At 39.4% G+C, this 21,812-nt stretch overlaps 6 protein-coding genes across 6 annotated transcripts; 5 read left to right on the forward strand and 1 right to left on the reverse strand. All coding sequences in view use genetic code 12, as the record gives it.

Moving 5' to 3' along the window:
• Nucleotides 1-3,281: 3,281 nt before the first annotated feature.
• Nucleotides 3,282-4,751, reverse strand: MNN24 (Golgi alpha-1,2- mannosyltransferase; the record flags this gene model as incomplete). Its single annotated transcript, XM_001387678.1, has 1 exon — nucleotides 3,282-4,751. A coding segment is annotated over one exon (1,470 nt), but the record flags the coding sequence as incomplete, so codon positions are not given.
• Nucleotides 4,752-5,497: 746 nt separating this feature from the next.
• On the forward strand, nucleotides 5,498-7,951 carry RHD1 (phosphoenolpyruvate-dependent sugar phosphotransferase; the record flags this gene model as incomplete). The annotated part of the gene is made up of 4 exons (XM_001387270.1): nucleotides 5,498-5,568; nucleotides 5,714-5,763; nucleotides 6,350-6,388; nucleotides 6,513-7,951. Coding segments are annotated over 4 exons (1,599 nt in total), but the record flags the coding sequence as incomplete, so codon positions are not given.
• A 949-nt stretch (nucleotides 7,952-8,900) lies between these two features.
• Nucleotides 8,901-13,943, forward strand: SRB8 (subunit of activation mediator subcomplex of RNA polymerase II holoenzyme). The gene has a single exon (XM_001387271.1). It carries the CDS (start codon nucleotides 8,943-8,945, stop codon nucleotides 13,905-13,907), a length of 4,965 nt encoding a protein of 1,654 aa, XP_001387308.2. The 5' UTR covers nucleotides 8,901-8,942; the 3' UTR covers nucleotides 13,908-13,943.
• A 329-nt stretch (nucleotides 13,944-14,272) lies between these two features.
• ZRG17 (zinc-regulated protein) lies at nucleotides 14,273-16,556 on the forward strand. Its single transcript, XM_001387272.1, has 2 exons — nucleotides 14,273-14,556; nucleotides 14,707-16,556. The coding sequence occupies exons 1-2, from the start codon at nucleotides 14,491-14,493 to the stop codon at nucleotides 16,519-16,521; spliced, it is 1,881 nt and encodes a 626-aa protein (XP_001387309.2). The 5' UTR covers nucleotides 14,273-14,490; the 3' UTR covers nucleotides 16,522-16,556.
• Nucleotides 16,557-16,947: 391 nt separating this feature from the next.
• On the forward strand, nucleotides 16,948-18,306 carry ARG8 (acetylornithine aminotransferase; the record flags this gene model as incomplete). The annotated part of the gene is made up of 1 exon (XM_001387273.1): nucleotides 16,948-18,306. The coding sequence occupies one exon, from the start codon at nucleotides 16,948-16,950 to the stop codon at nucleotides 18,304-18,306; it is 1,359 nt and encodes a 452-aa protein (XP_001387310.1).
• Nucleotides 18,307-19,405: 1,099 nt separating this feature from the next.
• On the forward strand, nucleotides 19,406-21,117 carry PPG1 (serine/threonine protein phosphatase type 2A; the record flags this gene model as incomplete). The annotated part of the gene is made up of 2 exons (XM_001387274.1): nucleotides 19,406-20,306; nucleotides 20,382-21,117. The coding sequence occupies 2 exons, from the start codon at nucleotides 19,406-19,408 to the stop codon at nucleotides 20,609-20,611; spliced, it is 1,131 nt and encodes a 376-aa protein (XP_001387311.2). The 3' UTR covers nucleotides 20,612-21,117.
• Nucleotides 21,118-21,812: the final 695 nt, after the last annotated feature.

Raw genomic sequence — 21,812 nt, forward strand, 5'->3', positions numbered from 1 at the left:
AGTTAAGAATTTCACTCTTGATCGAAATCACGGCAGGATGTTCCAAGGCCGAGTGTGCGTCTAGGGAATTTTGCAATGCCGAATTTTCTATGGCGGACTCAAAGTGTTCTTCTAGCGACGAGTCCAGAGACATCAGCGAAGAAGGGCGTGAATCGTGGGATATCATGGCCATCAGCTTGGGAGACATATCGAGGGAAAAGCTAGACGAAAATAAAGGTATGGGGATATAGCCAACTTCCATGGTACAGGAGCTGGAATGACCTATGGAGTCTAAAGTAGCTATCGAATTTCTCTAGCACTATAGCACCTGGGAAAGCGGAGGAAAAAATGTAGAACAGCTGGGATGCTATACCAATGTCAAATAGCAGTGGAAGCTATGGGAAACAGGGCTGCTGTGGAGCTGAGGAATAAATCAATGCAATCAAGTTTTGGGGCAGCTTCTGGATGCTATGCAATAAATTAAGTGGTGGTTCGGATACCGACGCGGGAAACTGGGGCAGATCCCGAGACTAGACTTCCACTTTTACTTGATACTTGGCCTGAAAGAACAGACTAGACTACGGTGGAAATGAGGGGCCTGTCGGAAATATACACCAGGAAAAAGAAATAGAAATCGAAAATAGAAGAGGTATCGAATCTATAAAGAATAAAACTCGCTGTTTGCTGGAGTGTTTTTACAACGGGAAGCAGTCCGGTCCGTATATATATTCTCAGATAATCGATTACAAGTGTTAACTGAGCTGAGCTTGTGTCCTGATTTAGTGTGCAATATTCTGTCTCTGTAGGGATAAAATCTATTAATGTATAGCTGTATAGTCTTCTGGTCCTTGTATGCGGATTTGTGGAGTTGGCAAATAATAAATGGCCATTTTCTACAATTTTTTTTTGGTTTTGCCCTGCTGGTGTCACATGGTGGACTTTTACGTAGACCTCTTTGCCTAGGCTAACCTAAAACCTGAAATAGGAGTCGGGGAGCTTCCTTAAACAAGATCGGGTCCAAGATCACGCTGTTTATTTTCCTGGCGCTATGCACTGCGGAGTTAAGTGCGTGGGACTTTTTTATTAGAGACGATTTTTTAAGTATTATTTTTTCACCTGATTTCTGGGGTAGCTGGCCAAACACCTTTTTTTCAAGTGACCTAATCGTAAAGTTATCATGACAGAAGCCAAGACGTAATTTCAGTAAGATAAAACATGATTGTGACAACGAAACAGAGAAGCCCGTCACTATGAAGTCATCCGTCATGAGGTTCTCGTTTCTGCCGGGCTTCCAGTAGAAGAAGCTCACTTGAAGAAGCTTGTAACGAAGAATAATATTTTGCGCCTCCCACACTAAAAATATCCCTCGTTCATTTTTTCCTAGCTAGTGGAAGCCAATCAGGGCCAGTTAAAGTTTGCCCAACATTTTTGCCGGCTCTCGTTTCGTTTCAAGTAAACAGGAAAAGGCGCCGAAAATTAGAGCCATTTTGACAACCGGAGAGTTGTTTCTTTTCCCTTCGGAGTCAATATAGGGCCGCCTTTTACTCCTGAACTAAGCGCACATAACTGGATGTAACTAGATGCACCGAAGCTAGAGAAGCCGGTATCCATTGTCGTGCTAACCGATGTAGCACCCTTTCCAGAGCGGGCTATCTGGGCAATCTGGAGCAAAAGTGTAAATGTAGTCCACCTCTTTCTTTAACGGCCTCGAGAAATATACCTCAGAACTCCGAACTCTTACAGACCACAATAGCCAACGGTTCCATTTCAGATTCGCTTGCTAGATCGAGGTACCAGCTGCCTTGCGCTTAAAACCAAAGGCTCGAAGGGACATCCTCATGTGTCCATAGTCAATAGAAAATGTACATACTAGTTTACCAGATTCGGAAGTGCCTAACTCCGGACTCAATTGTTTGAAAGTCCGAACTTCTCCCACAGTATGGATCAGCTGTTACTGAGTTTCGCAAATCAACGTTGCAGATTTCCAGTGCAGTATTAACTCTACGAAGCTTGCTTCTCGGTGGGGTAACTGATGTCAAGTCCGATTGATCAAATATCTGATCCCGGTTCAAAGGAGTTCGAAAGACAATACTATTCCCATATTCATTGTTGAAATCCTGTTGGGTCGCAGTTACATAGTAATGAGAACAATGGCAGGTCTGTCCAACACAAATACATTCATGAATACGTTCATGAATGGTGTCTCCACTTCCTTCTTCGTATTGTTTGCTACTGCAACATTTAATATTTCATCTTGCTTCTACATCGGACTTCAGGAACACTCCTTTCTCGAGTGGACAGCAAAATAATCTTCCAGTTCGTTATTCCTAATCTCCTATCGATAGCTCGGACTTTTGATACCGTGCTTCTGGCAGCTAAACAAAGGAACCGAATCATTATTTTTTGGACTCTCGGAACAGAAAGACCTTGGAATTAACGAACATTAAAAAAAATTAAAATATATGGACGAGACAGGAATCGAACCAGTGACCTTTTGCTTGCAAGGCAAACGCGCTACCAACTACGCCACACGCCCAAATTTCATTACATTTTCTTCAATATTCAATTTTTGTATAATTCAATTTCCTGCATATACACCAATCCAAAAACGTGATAAACAGCACGTGGTGTATATCACCTATACTTTTAGGTAATATCATCCGGAGGTTTTGTCTTAGATTTCTGCCTCCCTTCGGTATAGATTGCAGGAAGATTTATATACTCTGTAGTAAATAGATTGGACTTTAGACGTAATTCATGCCATTTCTTAAAAAATTGGTTGTCAGTGCTTTTCTCCCAAACGTATTTCTAAAGTCTCATATACATATTCTTAAGGGTATTATCTAAGAATTAGGATTATTAATAGAATACTTTGAGCTTTAGGCTTCCTCCAACCATTCGGTATGGGAATATAAATATACTAAGTAGTAAATATGTTTGACTTTAATTCATTTATATCCTAAAAATAACGCCAATTTGTAAAAGAAATGTAAAATAATAAAATAAAAAATTGCCTTCAATAGTTTTACACAAGATTTCTAAATTGGTATATAATTTTATATTTGCTACTTCGCTTTGGCCATTTGTTATTACCAGGAAAGCTACATATTAACGCTGAAAAATATAAATAAAACGATTCTGCTCTCGTTGATAATTTATCTAAATATTGTATATCCTTATACAAATAGAAATTCTTTATAATTTCTCCTTGATGTTCATTTCTTTATGAGTAGAACTTGCTCTATTCAAATTGTTTACTTAAATAATATATATCAAATAGGTTTAATGGCGCCTTCATTGTTTAACCAATCAATAGTCGATTGGACGTAGTGACAAGCATTATCTACGTCTTTGTCGTGAATAGCATAGAACTGTATCTTATCGTCGCATAAAGCTTGCTTGACAATGGACCATCTTTTCAACTCGAAGTCTATCTCTTCATCTTCAATTGTGTACGTTAAATTATTGTATTCTCTGTACAACAACCTCTCGTGTTTATCTTGGACATGTCCATCTTTCGTGAACGGGTTAAATTTGTAAAAATTACAATGAATGCAAAAATTGGGTATTTCGCTTTCATGAGAAAAATATTTTTTCTCAGTTTCTGCAAGCATTTCAATCTGTTCCTCCATTGAGTATTCTCCCTTGCTATCAATTTCCAGAAGTCTTTCCATTTCACTTCTAAACAACTTATAATCTTGTACAGGTTCTTTCAACAAATGGGCAATCTTCTTCGATTCCTGCTTGTCGTTGATGAATCTCATCTGGTAGGGGAGTGATTTTAACTGATAGTACGAAGAATTGGTAACAGTTGCAGCTATGGAAAATGTATCCTTGTCTCCTGTTCCTGAAGACCCAAGACTGAAGAAATCAAAGTAGATATCAGGTCCAAGCAAATTGTAGTATAAGGTCATTAACATCATCTTTCCATGCGACTTTTTGTCTACAATCAATTCACCCGACTCTGTAGAATAATCTGAAATAGCACCTTCTTTATCATGGAAGTTGATCTTATCATTTTCGTCAACTTCAACTGAATGCATGAGAGGAAATTGTTTGTATCTAACCCGAAGTTTTTCATTAACTTGGAGTTTAGCCACTTCGTAGAAATCTGGAGAATGTGGGCGGAACCAAAAATCTGGCCACAAGAGCAAGCCATGGTCTTTGAATACATCTGATTCGAACAAATAATCAGGGTTAGCGAGGGTCATAACATCTGCATCAAAGAGAAATACCTTTTCAAATGTGGAACTTAAAATAGCTGCTACCTTGTATTGATAACCAGAAAATTTCCATTTTCTGGAGACTGCAGTGCCAAACTTGTCTTCTATGACGACGCATTTTGCACCAACAGCTAATAAATTCTTTTCACAGAACTCGTATTCATTTTTGTAGTCTTCCAATGTTGGAAGGGCAACTTCAACAGGCAACTCAGATCCGTTGTCTCTCAATTGTACTATGGCCAAATATGCCAAATACAGAAACATACCACCCCCAACAAAGACAATTCCTTTGGTTCCAGGAACATAGGTTCCAGCTCCCAAATTTTCTGGAAGTTGGCTCAACACGTTTGCGTGCAATTTTGTCAACTGCTCCTTGTGTTCAAGCGGAAGATCTTGGTGCTCCAATAATCCCTTTTTGTCATGCCTGCCCCATTGTGTGGGTCTCTTTAAAATAATGACCTTAAGAAAACTTTTCCAATCTTTGTTTGGGACGAATCGGTTATTGTCGAAGACATCAAAAACTTGGTACCAAAAATAGTGAGACTTAGAAGGAGGAACCAACGAAATAGTGCTGCCCAATACTGGATCGGTAGAATTGGGAAACCCCATAATGTTGTCGTTGCTCTGTTTCTTCCAGGGTTGTAGAGAAGTGCTATTGGGAATGCCATGTTCACTAATGAAGAAGACGACATAACTAAAAACTAGAGCAATAGCTACAGCTATTGGAATGAGGTTTCGACGAAGCATAGTTGAACTTACCAGAAGGCAATAAGCAAGAATTACAATTAAATGTCAATAGTAAAAGAATGCGCCAAGTCTTCGGATTCTAGTTATCTGATAAGAGAAACATATCAAAAACAAAATGAATTTGAAAGACAAATTCTGGAGGCATTTACACACTTTTAATGTCTTACGACAGGAGTATGGCATCTCCCTTGGACGTGTGCTGAAAGCATCTAAATAGGAAAATTCTTTTGGGAAACCTGTAAGGTCGATTTTATGGTGTCTATTTTCCAAAAAATACCTACAGAACTTTCAAATATCTACAAAATATGTTCATATTTTAGAATATTGAAGCATGGTAGGAAAATGTTCCTAATGAAAACTATCGATGTAAAAAATTATACAAATACTTGACAAAATAACCTTGAATTGTCGGTCTGGCTGGGTTGTCTAGGTGTTTTATTTTTTTTTTTCTATCTTCTAAACCATATCCTCGCTTGCGCGGTTGGCGACCACTAAAATTAATTGTTAAACATAACTAAGATTTGCATCACATGAGGTGGACATGAACCAATAGAATTCCCGTATGGAAATTTATTTTATTACATGAACATATTCAACTTCTGCATTTCCTATTCGGTTCGTGCCTCCCAATTGTGACAAAAATATTATTGTAAAAAATATCAGCCTTCAAAATACGAAAAGGCGTGGTACTTTTTGACGCACTCGTCCACTCGTCTATTAGGAGAGACGGAATCTCACTTTTTGGGCCACGTTTTGACAAAAAGTGTGCTTCTAGTAGTGACTGTGGACATTTGGGAACAGAGCTCATCCAGGAGTGGGATCTTCTAGAAATCTATGTTCTTGTCTCTTCTTCTAGAGGACTAAACTTGCAGATCACATAAAAAGCCCTATATGCTAGACTAATCGAAAGAGGCTTAATTTGAGTTCAGGCGCCCAACAGTATAAGAAAGAAAGATTTGTAATAGTCCTGTGGTTTTCTATAATATCCCTAATTTTGAATGCACGACAACACTCTTTTTACGAAATATGTTATTTTTTAAGTATACTTGCTGAATTAGTTTTCCACTAGAATTCTAGGTAGAAAATTGGGCAAGTATATATTTAGAACATTTACAGATTGAAATCTCTGCCAAGAACTTTAAGAAGGGATTCAGGTTTTGATTCTTCTGGGGTCAGCTGCAGTTCGATTTGTCAACCATTGTTACATGCTTCTTGTTCAATTCTAAATCTACTTTATAGGAAAATGAGGAGAGAAGGAGGAGAGAAGGAGGAAAGAAAGAAGTAGCTATTTAATTAGCAAAGCAAGCAATGTTCTTCCCTAATCTTGGTAGCTAATCCTCAAGCAAAAGACCATGTCGGAATGGGAACCAATTACTGTAAAACACTATGTACAATCGGAGTTGATGCTCCTCCCAGCAATTGGCTTGGGACTAGTATATGTTGCCCTAAAAGCTAAGAACTTGCAGCAAAATCTTAAGGCTGTCAGTAGAAGAACCATGCTAATTATGGTAGCCATGTTTACTATTACGGTATTAACAACTTTCATTTCTCAAAAAAAGAAAGCACAGAGTTCTCCGTTCAGCAAGCTTATGCTTGAGCAGAAGTATTCACAGGTGCAATTGTCTGGATATTCAATCATAGAGAACCTGCCCGATCTTGACTACAAAACTCTTGAATGCAAGGATTCCTACTTTGAAGATAATTCCAGTGTTAGGTCCAGTTCGCCACTTCGCATAGGTAATTCTAATGACGTTAAAAGAGTAAGAGATTCCGTGCTTGAATTGCTTAGACTGGGAAAGGATGACACTCTTAAAAATTGTTTCCAGGATAAAGAAGATGAGACTGAGGAATACATATTGGAAAAGAAATGGTACAAATTCTGTGGGGGATCAGTGTGGCTAGACAAGTTCCAAGTTCATTACTACACTAATAGAATTGTATACTCTAATTTTAGTAGAGCAGATAAACCTAATATGCTGTTGGTGTATATTCAAATCTTCGATAAGAATTGGAATGAAATCGAAGGGTATAAATTCGACAATTCTGATATAACATATCCTTGCATCTTACCTATCAAGAATACCGTCGTTAGTTCTCTGAAAAATTTGGGAATTGAAGACCCACGAATTTTGCTTCGTACCTTTCAGAATGAAACTACTAGACAAATGGAGCAGGAACCTGTTATTGTATATAATTCAAAGCATGAGGGTATTAAGAGACGAGTCTTTGTATATAGACCTTTCCAGAATGCTCATTCTGACATTATGTTGAAATCCAATAGCTTCAAATTGAGAAACACAGAAAAGAATTGGGCTCCCTTCTTTGACACTGACAATCCTAAAGATATCTTCCTAATTTACCAGTTCAGCCCTCTTGCGATTTTGAGATGTTCTCTTGACACTGGGAACTGCGAACTCACGGATAAATCACTATCCGATGAAATAAACGCAGCCACAAAAAGTAAGATGGGCAGTTTAAGAGGAGGATCCAATTTGATAGAAGTCCCGCCAGCTATCGTGCCCAAGGAGTTGAATAGGAAGTTCTGGTTAGGCTTAGCCCGATCAACCAATCGTAAGACTGGATGTCTCAAAGTTGGATACCGCCCACATATAGTAATGCTTTCAAAACCTAAACATAAAAATGGTCGTTTCAGGTTTGACTACGTCAGTTCGCTTCTAGACTTCAGTATTACTCCAGAATTGTGGGATCCCAGAAAAAACGACTTCTGCAAGGATGGAAAGAGTGTACTCATACCCAATTCGATTGATTCGTGGAATTTCGTAAAATCAAGGTTTGAGGAGTTGGGACATGACTTAATGACAATTACTTTATCACAAGCAGATCGGTACAATGACGTGATATTTGTTAGAGGAATGTTGGATCATCTACGGGCAGTATTGAAAGGAGATGTTCGGAAGATGAGAGACCATTTCCAGCAAGAGAAGTCCGAGGAACAGAGTATCTATCTAAGTAAATGTTCCAATAGCTTGAGTGACAAATATTTCATATCCGCGGCTGAACAAGCAGCTCTGAGGAAGGCCGACAAGATGAACTAAGATTGCCAAGTTATGACCACCACGCTCCGAACCCTTTTTGGACTATACATTGCATATGACCTTACATGAAAGTCCATTGTTTCTATTTATAGGTAAATATGGGGTAGAAATAAACTGCAAACAGTCTCCACCGTTCTGCATCTTTAATGTCATTAGGTAAACGCAAGCTTCAGAGAGAGTTCACATCTTGTGTTCATATCTTGTGCAGCATTAGGTGTATTCTAAATATGGAAATCTATTAGCGCCAAGTGTGAGAAAAATAAATCATGGTCAACAAAAAATTTTAGCTTTATCAACAGAAAAGACTTAGCTATGCAGCAAGGAATCGTAACCGCAAAGTAATGGTTCTACTGCAATCCCAAATTCAAAATCCTGGTTTGAAAAGAAGCCGACACAACCAAAGTGCTTATTCTGTCTTCGAAGAGTTGCAACCTGGCTTAGCAATCTGCATTCGCAATCGCGCATCAAACCGCTATTCTGACCTTTGTGGACTTGAAAATTTTAGCGGAAAAAATATCTTTTTGTTAAGAAGGAAAGAAAAAATGAACTGGAACAATTGTATGCCTTTCTAATGCTATATCATTTGTCTTGTAGACGATTCGACGGATCATTAGCAATCTACGAAGTTTTGTTGCTTGCTTGGGTGATCTTAACTATGCGTAGATCATCAGCGGGTAATTTATGGGCGCTTAGAAAAGAGCGCCTATAAAGGCATATTTGATGAATCTAAATATGCACACCACGACAAAATATATGAGAGCTGCTTGATGGTTTTTGAGATATCGATATTATCACGTGATGCGGTACCAAGTACGTTCTCCAGAATCTTAAGCCAACAGACTAGCTCCATGGCTCTCAATTTCTTTACAATACCCAAATCAATTCGATATCTTCACTTTTAGGATCTTTTAGAACAAGCTTGATACATTCGCCAGACATGTCCAAAGCCCGAAGTCGCAACAGTTTGCTTTCGTCAAGCAATCGGGCTCAGTTTGGCAATTCCACTCAGGATGAGCTTCTCAAGCTCAAATTTCTGATGGAAAAGCCCGATATCGGTTTGTATCCACTTAACGACCTAGACAATGGGGTTGACCTTAATGGAGACAATCTGCGATCCCAACACACTGCCGGTTCGGGCGTTTTGAGTGGCAACGAAGTCACGTATCCAGATTATAAGCCCTGGAAGGATCATACAGCCTTGCCCAACGACAAGAAGGAACAAGAGCACCAAAAGTTGAACAATGCAGCCTATCTAAACAAGGGATATTTTGAGACTCCCGTTGTAGCTAATGAGTATTACTCGGCTCGGAATTTGATCCAAGCAACGGTTTTTTCGTCCACAGAAAACTGTAATGAGGTCCTCAAAGAACTTTCCCAGCATTTGGCCAATGCATACAAGACCAGGAACGAAATCATCAACAAAATCAAATACGAGTCCAACAATTTCAAGATCCCACCAAGAGTAACATTAACAGCCTCTAAGAAGGAATCTTGGTTGAAAGATCTTGCCAATCCTGATTTGGCTTTGCTGAAGATCGCAGAGAAAATCCCCCACGGTATCAGAAACAAGATTCTTATTGATGCCGTTTGCAACAAATCTGTTCCAATAAACAGAGCCTTGTGGTTCACTAAGTGTGTGCTATTTGGGGAACTAGTTGCTTTAAGAAGAAAACACCAGTCACGAATGTCTCTCAACAGTCCTATTCCGCAGTCTCTTGACATAAACACACCTGAAAAGTTCGAGATCCATTGGCTTCAAGAATGGACTCAGCAGGTAGCCGACTACATCTACAAATTTTCCAAAGAACTGCTGAACTTCAATACGATTGAGCGGAAGCAGTATTATATGAACAAAATGACCTACTTGCTAACGTATATCCAGGCATTGTATGTAGAGTTCTTGCTTGACAAGAGTTTCTTCTTAGCTCTCATAATCAAATTTCTAAAGGAGGGACTTCCTTTGGATCCGCTTCATGTATCAGAATTGCTATCCCTGACAAGATCAGAAACTGACGACCTTATCCAAGAGTCTTGGATTGAAGACCTAGACTTAAACTATGGTCAGAGACTATTTGCATTAACCCTTATCAAAATCTTCTGGAACGATATCCTCAAGTTTGATTATATCTGCAAGGAATTAAGCGAGACATTGCTCTTGAACTATCTCTTCATTCTGAAGATCAATGCCTATTCATTCAAACAGTCGCATGTTCAAAATCACAAGGCGTCCATTCCAGAGCCCTTGCGTCAAAAGATTCTCGACATGATTGGGGACACTATAACCTACCTCTTCAAGTTTAATACCAATGTCTTTATAATACCGAACTACTGGATGCTTATCAATGGAGTTCTCTTCACCATTTTGCTCAACAAGAATGTGACCAAGACAGAAGGCGAACTTGATGAAATACTGAAACAGTTCGATTTGATCAAGTACAGAAATGAAAGTTTGATCTTGAACATGAGAAACGTACAACCTTCTATAACAGACAGAGCAACTCCTAATTCTGCTGGAAGAAGAGGGTCCTCAATATGGAACCAATCCTTCGTATCAGCTGCCGAATCGACTGCCACCAAAATTGATATTTTTGACAATGAAGCCACATTTATAAACCGAAGTTCAGATGATATCTTGAAGATTATAAGTCAATTGGATTCGTTAAAATTGAACGATGAGCTTGCCAACTTCTTGAAACCAGTTACTTCTTCCTCGGCTTTGACATCTACTGCAATAAAAGGTTGTCCTAAATGGAGGACAAATCTAAAGGTTGTACTTTATTGGTGTATTACCAGACATCGCAACTCCAGAGAATCCAGTGAAGACATTCTCATTATTTGTAATTTCCTCAAAAGAAAGGTATTGCAAACTCTTGGCCCAACTCGGAGTTCTAGTCAGTTGAAGGCAGAATTTGAGAGTGAAATATTGGACATAATCTATAATATTGCCGACACCAACTCCTCGAAGGTAGTGAATTATGACCTTTATGTTTTGATCAATGAGCTTTATCAACTTAAAGTTCTTACCATTGCATCTTACTTAAGAAAATTGATTGCTTCAGGTATATTTTATGTTGCTCCAGATGCCGAAGACAATATCCTTAATGACAATTCGAACCTGCTTGTCAAGACGCATCTTTCTATTCTTCAGAACTTGCCAGTAATTAACAATAGGCAATGTGACAGCATTCTCAAGAAATGGACTTCCACTGGGTTCAACTTCAAAGAAAAGTTTGAGATGGGACAGGAGATCTTGAAAAGAGAGCTCATAGACAGAATTGTCAACAACACCTTTGATGACCAGTTCGAGTCGCATATTGTTTATGTCAAAGATCTTAATGTTGGATTGAAGTTCTTGCTAGTTAACTGGGTTACTAATGAACTAAAGTCAGCTATAACAGAATCCCCAAAGTTGATACACATAAACCCATTGATCATCAGCAATCTTTTTAACTTCTACTCTATCTGCGATAATTTGACCGTTTTTTTCAAAGTATTGGTTAAGTTCATTTTGAAGAATGAAGGAGGAATGATAATTTTCTATTTGGAATCACTCTACTTGATTGCCAGATTGATCATAAAGCATTTCAAACTAGTCAAATTCATTGCAGGCAATAGCTACGGCTCAAATTCGACTGCCTACGAGCTATTCAAATTGATAATTCAGAATTATAAGGATTGCAAGACAAGAGAGTTTGATTACTTCAAATTTGACCAAGTATGGAACTTTATCGACACTGCTGTAGAGAGTAATTATCTGTCAGACAAAAATACCGACTCTCGTTCTAGCGGGAAAAGAAGTGGCATATTCAACAAGGAACAGTTTGATTCTCCAATGAAGATCAATACGCTGGAAAATGTTATTGCGAAAATGGAAGATAGATATACGTCAGCCGATTTTAGAAATGATCTCGACTTGCTTCTCGAGTCCACATTTCAACCTATGGATAGTAATGAAGTCAGTGAAGTTGTGGCTACGTTGAAGTTGGAGTTTGAAGAAAACGAAATGAAATCGCACCGGAATGTTGTACCGAAAGTATTGGATTTGTTGAAGTCAAACCTCACAGAAGAGTCGGAGGGCCTTGCTGCGAAACTCTTGATTAATTCACAATATCTAATTAAAAGCGATGATGTCAATGCATTTGACAAACTAGTTCAGGATTATATTTTAGAATTGGTAAAGTCAGATATGGAGATCCTTTTAGTTGCAAAGTTCTTGAAGAAATTGATCGTTCATGAGATTATCCGGATCAATGATCTTTTTGCATTCTTCGAACCAATTGCTGAAGACCCTGCTTTCAGAGTCAAATTGAAGGCTTTGATGTTTGATCTTGTTATTGGGTTAAGTGATGAAGAAAGGGAGTATCTCTCAAATAGTCAGATTTTGCAGCTCGAGATAATGAGACAGTGGTATCGGGAAAGATCAACTTCATCTTTTTTGGTATTGATTCTCAAGGGTATAAAAACAATCGAGGGTTCTATTTTTGACTGTCCATTAATGGAAAAGTACGGCAGTAGCATATTTAGGATCTTGAATGCCTTGATTGTGGCCAACACCAAATTGTTGCTGGATGAATTGATATCCAAAATTTCAACAGAAGATAGTATACGCTTGCTCAGCACACTAAACAATGAGAATTTTACACCAATTAACAGCCTACAAGACTTAGAAAGAATTGCATCAGAAGTGGATGAGTTTAATCTTCCTATCTTCCAACTTCTCTTGAGGGTATTAACAATCAAGGAGTTGCTGCCACTTCAGGAAAATGAGATTCAAGAACGTTTGAAGGTATTACTTGAAAGTTTCTTGGAAAACCTTAGTTTTGGATTCACGCCTATGAATTCATACTTTGGGGAGCTATTCATATACTTACCGTGGGAATATGTAGTCTCAATCTTGGGTATGTTGGAGGACAAGTTTTTGTGTTCTACGACGTTTAATTTTGACCAGTGGGACAACGATAAGAGTGTACTTTCGTTGACCAATCTGGTTGGTAATACGAACTTACTACCAGTGTTCAACGATTATTTCAAGAAGTTTTCGTCATCTTCTTCAAATGTAGTTGAGTCATCTTCTTCATTCTTCCAAGCTCTTAGTAAGTTTCTATCCAAGCTCTTGCTTATTGTCAATTCCGACAATTGTTTAGAGGATACATTTGAAGATACCAGCAGTGCAATTTCGATTTTTTTGCGGATTTTAATCATCCACAAGCTTACTTTGACGAGGCTTATTGTGACTCAAGACGGCGAGCAATTTCAATTCATTAAGAATTTGATTCTTTTGATAAACTCAAAGTTCATTGCTGAAGGAAACGAGAAGTTGAGGATCTTGTTGTACGATTTGCTCTTGTTAATGAAATCGTCTGTTACAGAAGAAGTCAGCAAACAGACTGAAAATGAATTATCTGAAGGAACTTCGCCTGGGTTTGGAATGACGGCTCAGAGTCCCCCACCTGTAGAAGATGCGAGCAAGATAACAGAACCTTTGAGTTCGGCTCGTCCGAGTTCAGAAGCAGCATCTTTTCAAACAAACCCAATCTCAACATACGACCAAGTCTCCAGTTTGTTCAATTTGCCAGAGCCAACCGAAACGAATCCTTTTAAGGACTATATCACAGAAGATCGTGTTGAGTGTGCGCTTACACTTTCCGAGGATGAACTTCAGAGTGGAGGAGATATACATGGCTTCAACGAAAGCAACTTGGTTCTCATTTCTTCATCAAACGACTCGACGTTCTCCGGGGCGTTTGCTCTTATAACCAACCCACACCAACGACCCAAGGGCCAACCGTTCAAGTTGCGCAGTTTCGAGATTCTCGAGGGAACAAGCACAACATCTTTGAACGACGGATGTATTAACTTACAACTCTTTGACTCTTATACTACGAAAGAAAATCCTCCATAAACTATATAGAGAATTTAAAATTCGGGTGCAAGCTACATTAAACTTCTAAGCTTAGTAGAAGTTCGTTTATCAGAAGCGGATTTTCCATGTCATAATATTACTATCAGAAAAGTACCAATGGTGTTGTGATAAAAGAGCCTGAGCCTCATATAATTACAATTTTAAATATATTAGCATCTAAACAGCGGCTAATGGTCTATTTAGCTGCAAAAAACCACCCTGGCTGCATTGCGTGTAGCAGAAAAAATAATCTCAAAACGCGACAATTTTTAGACCTTTCTGAAAAAAGATGTAACCATTTTGGTTGAAATTGAAATATATTTAGAACAGCATCATTCATATAGAAGTATATCTACTACAACAAAGCTTTAACAAGTACATACCAACAGCCTACTATATACATATCGCTGTACATATAACCGACATCCCATTAGAAACACATCAGTTCCATATTAGAAGCATTCACTATCCTCGGTTTGGAAACATCTTCAAAAATCATACCTAAAACTCGTACATTATCAGTAGAGACCTTACCTTACCAAACGTCATAAAAAGTTCTTCGAAAGAATCAAAACGCCACTCCATGTCAAAACTTCAAGACATTTTCGTCAACGACATCGCTTCCGAAGACAACGATGACTTGTTGTCGGTTTCGTCACTGGGGAATACCTATTCTCATAATCAAAGCACCAAAGATATTTCCAATAGTGAAAATACCAATATCTCCAGTAGTAATAACTACAATAATAATAGCAAAAGGAATGTACCGATCCCTTCGGGTGCTTCCCGCAACGGCCAGGTAGCAGATCTCTCACATTTGGCTTCTGCCAACTTTCTGTCGGAATCATTGACTGAAAATGGCAATATGACTCTGATCAACCTGGCTTTTGCACCAGCTACGCCCACTTTTGCAGGTACAAACGGCTCATTTAGCCCGACATTATCTGTAAACCAACATTATCGGAAATATTCAGGGAATTCGCTTTCGAACTCGCCCAAACTTGTAGCTTCTAACGGACCTACTATGCTGCGATCCAGACCTAAGTCTGGACTCTTTCTTCTAGATGCCAGCAACTTCGCCATAGCCGAGGATGACGACGTTTCGGTACAGAGTTCCATAGATAATACGCCGAGATCACGAAATGCGGATTTTTTGCAGCAAAAATTAGGACAAAACGGAGCAGTTCTGGCGAGTCCTTATAGGTCGTCTTCACCAGTGAGAAACGCTTCTCCGTCAAGAATGCCTCGGTCCTACGGGTCCAAATCCCCAGTCAGAAGAAGCTCGTCGCCTTCCAAGTCGTATCAGCCATTCAATTTCCAACCCCAGGAGCTCATGTTGCATTCCAACAATTCGGGTCTGTCGCTCCAGGTGAAGCCAGCGCACAGAAAGGGGCACAAGTACAAGCACTCGTCGATATCGATGAACTTGTTCCAGGAACCACCTCCAGCACTCTCACTTTCAAACAAGGCACTCAATGTTCCTGATCTGTACCCCATTCCAAACTTCAGAGAGCTGATTCTGTCTGTAAAGCCAGCACAAAAATTCCGACTCTCATGGTCTGTTTTCCATTTGGTTATGGCACTTTTCATCTTTGTAGTAGGCTTCAAGTTCAGCTTGCCATCGTTTTCCACATTGGCACATCTTGTTTTCTACGACTCATTGGGATCGTTGGTCATTGTATTTGTGGATATAATGTCCAATTTCGAAGTGTGGAACAACTCTTCCATAGCCTATCCTTTTGGTTTGGGACGTTTGGAGGTGTTAGTCGGTTTTGCTTTGAGTGCATCGCTTATCATGGTAGGTTTCGACTTGGTGAGCCACTTCATCGAAGAGTTCATCATTCTCATGTACATCTCTGAGGGAGCGGAGCCTCATGAAGGAGAACAACACCTGTCTCATCACATCCATGGAGAGAATGGAAGCAACGCCAACTGGTTTGTGTATGAGCTAGTTCTTCTCTTCACTATTGCAGTAACCTTGATAAGTTCTAACAAGGTGTTGGCCCATGACAAGATAAACGAGATTATCTCCACCCAAGAACCGAATAAAAGCAAGGGAGGAATTTTGGAAGAAGGATTTCTGTCCAGTAAAAGCTCGAAGTTCTTAACTGAATTTCAAAAGTTCATCAATATCTGCACAAGAAACCCTACTCATTTACTTACGTTGATATATTCTACCTTCTTGGTTGTAGTTCCATTGATACCTGAACTGATTGTCAATGAATCGGCTTTTGATCTCAATGATATTGCTACGTTAGTGGTTTCTCTATCCTTGGTCTATACTGGCTGGAAATTGGTCAAAACCTTGGGTGGCATATTACTCTGTTCGTATCCTTACTCGGACTACGACTATCATGTTCTCAAAAGTAATATTATGGATAGCATCATGGCCGTTGATGCCTTCAAGCGGTCACACACTATTGACAAGTTCTACATCACGAAATTCAAGTACGATTTCTACGTAGTTGGCTTGAAGGTTGTGATGAAAGGTGCCGATCCAGACGAAGAGTCCACTTTGAGATACGAAGTCGACCGGATCATTCGCAACGAAATCAAAAACTTGAATGAAGGCAACACGCGAATAGAGATCACTATAGATATTGACAGATTCTAAATAAAACATATATATCTAATGTAACTCAGAATTTCGGAAATAGAGTAAAGGTGAGTTATGTCTGTCCAATAGCTGCCTAAATACAATTTATTCTTAAGCGGTTTTAAATAAATGGCAGATATCCCTTTAAAATTTATCCTATCCAGTGCTGCAACATTCGTCTAATAAACTCGTAGTATTTCAAAATAAATTCATACTATTCACCATTTTGAGTGCTTAGCTTCAGGCGCACATAATTTCGCAATTTTTTGTCTAAGATAGCAATCCTAATTGGGTAATCGCAATGAGTCAACCGCGATGTAAAATCTTTTTTCAAAAAGTTCGAATTTTTCACCAGCCCCAGAGATTTGCATAAATAGTTAACTTTATCTTTACTATTCAACTCAGCTGGTTCGATTTCTTGGGAAGCATTGAACTAGTCTAAAAATGTTGAGAAACTCCACTTCAGTGCTTAAGAAGTCACTTAAATTGGCTCAGAGACAGCCTTTCTCCACGACTTTTATCAGATCTACCACTATCAAGTCGATTCCAGATGCTAATGACGACACGGCTACCGGCAAGTACATTACTACTGTGACCAAGCCATATACTGTGACAACTTATGCTCGTCCAAACTTGGTAATCACCCACGGAAAAGGTTCTCATTTGTACGACTTGGAAAACAGACAGTACTTAGACTTCTACTCCGGAATTGCCGTGACTTGTCTAGGACATTCAAACCCAGAAATCACCAATATTATAAACGATCAGGCTGGAAAATTGATGCACTGCTCTAATCTCTTCTACAACTTGCCAGCTGGTGAGTTGGCCAACAAATTGGTGGATAAGACCAAACAGTCCGGCGGTTTGCACGATGCCCAAAGAGTGTTCTTGTGTAACTCTGGTACTGAAGCGAATGAAGCTGCATTGAAGTTCGCCAGAAAGTATGGTAAGACTATTAGTCCGAATAAGACCGAGATAATCACCTTCGAAAACTCGTTCCATGGTAGATCCATGGGTGCTTTGTCGGTGACTCCTAACCCTAAGTATCAGCAGCCTTTTGCACCATTGATTCCTGGTGTTCAGGTGGCTACTCCAGAGGATATCAACAGCGTGGCTAATCTCATCAGCAAAGAAAAAACCTGTGCTGTTATAATAGAACCTGTTCAGGGTGAAGGAGGAGTCACTCCTATTTCTGCGGAGTTCTTGCTCCAATTGAGAAAGTTGTGTAGTGACAACGATGTCTTATTGATCTATGATGAAATTCAATGTGGCTTGGGTAGAACCGGTAAGTTATGGGCTCACTCTTATTTGCCAAAGGAAGCCCACCCAGATATCGTCACAATTGCCAAGGCTCTTGGTAACGGCTTCCCTATTGGAGCCACCATGATCACCGAAAAGGTCGAAAACGCTTTGCAAGTCGGAGACCACGGTACCACGTATGGTGGCAATCCATTGGGCTCGAGAATCGGTTCCTATGTTGTTGATACAATCAGTGACGACAAGTTCTTAGAAGACGTTCAGCACAAGTCCGATTTGTTTGTTGCTGGTTTGAACAAGATCGCTGAGAAGTACCCAGAAAACATCGACACTGTCAAGGGAAAGGGTTTGTTGTTGGGATTACAATTCAACTCTAGCTTGGATAGTGGCAAGGTGGTTGCCAAGTGTCGTGAAAACGGCTTGTTGGTGATCACAGCCGGTATGAATGTCCTTAGAATCGTTCCAGCTTTGAATATTCCTGAAGATGTCATTGCTGAAGGTTTGGCAATCATAGATGCCAGTATTTCCCAGGTCCTTGCTGATTAGTAAAAGTTATAGATCCAAGAGTATGAATATTCTAGCATAGAAACTCTAAACCAAAGCTGTGTCGATTATCTAGTATGTAAATTCCTTCTATATTTTCGCAGCCATTTTCCTTAAATATGGTATAGGTCTAAATGAGATTTTCTAAAATCGATAGGAACATTTTGATGGTTCTTCTGTATTAGTAAATCATTCTGAGCAATACTAACTGAAGGAATTCTAGCGATTTTAATTTTATCGCTTCTTAACTTTGCTGCTGCTAGCATTATGTTCTTAACTATTGAGAAATCCTGAGCCTATCATGGGCCTATCAGCAAAATTCTGTCGCCAGTCGCGCTTTTGAAAATCATATGCAGTACTTCTCCTTACTTTTGGATCGCATTTATCAAACGCAGGTTGAGCGCATAGAGTCGGTTAAATAATTGAAGTGACTGTTGTTCTTTTTCCCTTATTTGTTCTGGTTTTTCTATTTCCTTTTAGTATTGCAACTCACCCTCTACACTACACGGGAGTAATTTAGAAGAGTCGACGGCTTTTAGGGAAATCTGTTCATTACATAAAGATTGTGACACTTTGTATTTTCATAGGAACTGTTGCGCTATTGTTAGTAGTGATAGTTTGAAATAGCAAGTCTGACAACTTTTTCACGATTACTTGAATTAGTCTTGTTTCCATTGTTTCAGTACAGGCATCGCGATAATAGCTCTTTAATATCCTTAATTTCTCATTCCATTGATTCCTGTTCTTCCGTATGGCATTATCATAGAGCCGTACAGATTGCATATCACTACGTATCTATTTATCTTGATTCATTTGGGCATATCATAGAATCATATAGTTATTCATCATAGATCATTTCATATATCACATCATACTGAGATTGGTTGATATTATTGTATAATATCATTCCTCTCGTTATAGTATCATCATTCCCACCTAAGTTTGTTTCAAACTTCATCACTGTCTGCCATAGGTTGATATCGATCGTAGATCATATCGATTATCGTATTCATTTAGATAGTATCGCAGTATTTTACTATCGCAATTGATTACGTTGATTAATTTATCCAATCCCATATCATAATTTATTTCATAGCATGCCATGACTGTTCCATTTCGAATCCCTACTACAGATCTCGACTATTGTCTAGAACAGCTCCTCGAGCATAAACCTCCCAAGATTCTTCCGCCAGAAACCATACAACAGCTCTGTCATACACTCAAGACCCAGCTCTTGTCTGTTCCCAATATCATGCCTCTCCAACTGCCCATCGCTGTTGTTGGCGACATCCATGGCCAGTACCATGACTTGCTTGAGATCTTCCAGATCGGGGGAGCCCCTCCCACGACAAACTACTTGTTTCTTGGTGACTATGTGGATAGAGGCTATTATTCTGTGGAAACCATTTCATTGCTCATAACTCTCAAATTGCGATTTCCAGATCGTGTCTTTTTGATTCGTGGCAATCACGAATCGCGAACCATCACTACGAACTACGGCTTCTATTCAGAAGTTCTAAGCAAGTACAACGGCAGTGCCGATGTGTGGTCGTATATCACAGACTTGTTTGACTACTTACCATTAGGAGCTACCATTGACGGCAAGATATTTGCTGCCCACGGAGGTTTATCGCCGAGCTGTCAGCAATTGGACCAGATACGAGCGCTTGACCGGTTCCGGGAGATTCCTCACGATGGAATCATGGCAGATCTTGTTTGGTCTGATCCAGATACCGAGATCATGGACTTCAAACTTTCACCAAGAGGTGCTGGATACCTTTTTGGGCTTGATGTGATCAACAAGTTCTGTCACGAAAACAGTCTTGTTCAAATGATTCGGGCACATCAACTCTGCAACGAAGGCTATACGAGCTATTGGCAGGGCAAATGTCTCACGGTATGGTCTGCACCTAACTATTGCTATCGATGTGGTAACAAAGCTAGTGTATTGGAGATTCTTCATTCCAACTACGACAGCAAAAGAACATCTACAACGACTTCTAGTAATGGCAATGATCTCAATGATATTAATTCGAATGACGACGATAACAGCGCCAGTAATGACATGAGCTACGAAGACTACGAAGACAGATTCGACAGCACCAAGATCTGCTTGCGACAGGGAGTCTTGCCAGGACAGTTTTTCAACATCTTCGAGGCATCTCCTGAGAACGATGAAGATACATTGAAAGGGAAGAGTGTCAATGGTATCAACTCCGAAGACGAGTATGCTGTCAACAATGGTGACTTCTTCCTGGGTTTCTTCAGAGAGAAGTCGCGGAAGCAGCATGTGGAGTATTTCTTGTAAGGCAAGACTCCACTGTAATATTACATAATTAATCTAGCATTGTATATAAAGAATAGAGTAGAATTTGTAGAAGATGGGGTCGGCAGTGAAAATATTTAGTTTCGTGATAAGCATGAGTTATGATAATTGAGTTGTATAGGTGGTCATATTTGGTTTTTTTTGTACTGATTTTGATGGTCGAAAAACCATATTGAATTTCATGAATAATATAAGATTGAATAATCGAAACTATGTAATTCAGACATGACTTATGGAAACTGTTTTATACAATTGTGAATTAACCATAGTACAACTCGAAGTTGAAGCCATTGTGAACTTCATAGTCGTCCAAAGTTATATGGTCCTTGTAGACTTGGTAGCCTTTCTTCAAGATGAGTTTATCGTATGGAGTGCCGATCTGGAGCGAGATCACTTTCTTCAAGTCGCCGATAGTGTCTGACTGGAGACACTTGACGTTGATCTTCTTGCCGAGACGGTCGTTTACCAGGACCTCTATCATTTCTAAGGTGATATATTGATAAGTGGATTTGTAAATATGTAAATATAGCAGAAGCCGACAAACAGTAGAAATAGTGAGAGGTAGTGGCATGTAGCGAGAGTGTCACGTTTAGGGACAGGACAGTAGGGAAAATAGCGAGGTAAATAGCGAGGTGAATAGCGAGGTGGAGTGAATAGCGAGAGCAAAAAATCTTGATGCCAAAATCAGCAGCATTCAATTTTTTTATATTTACTTTTTGATTTAAGGTACATATTTCTCTTGTTTCACTACCATTGCAAGTTCGACCATCATTTCACTTAACATCAATCTTCTTGTTGTGTCTCCTTGACTCATTAACACTCTCTCTCTGTAGCTCTGAACGCAACTCTCTCGCTACACTTCACAACAATATACCTGCACACGCGTCTTTTTTCGCGCGCTTACAAGCAGATTAGTAGAAGTTTCTGATAAATTCCACAAACCTTCTCTCACAAACGGTTCTTCTTCATTATCACTTCTTAATTGTGATTGTTGGCTACTATCTGACTTACTTGGCATTGCTCTTGTGTCTTCATCGGAAGGAGCAAAATCACTATCAATATAGTTTTCAAAATCAATTCAGGATGACAGGTTCAACCCAGCTCCTGCCTTCGCTCTCGCGAGACCACTCCAACTCCAACAATGCACAAGCCATATCTACTTCCATTTCACTGCCTAGTCTGA

This window comes from Scheffersomyces stipitis, chromosome 1 (assembly GCF_000209165.1).
Source record: "Scheffersomyces stipitis CBS 6054 chromosome 1, whole genome shotgun sequence".
Lineage (NCBI taxonomy): Eukaryota > Fungi > Ascomycota > Pichiomycetes > Serinales > Debaryomycetaceae > Scheffersomyces > Scheffersomyces stipitis.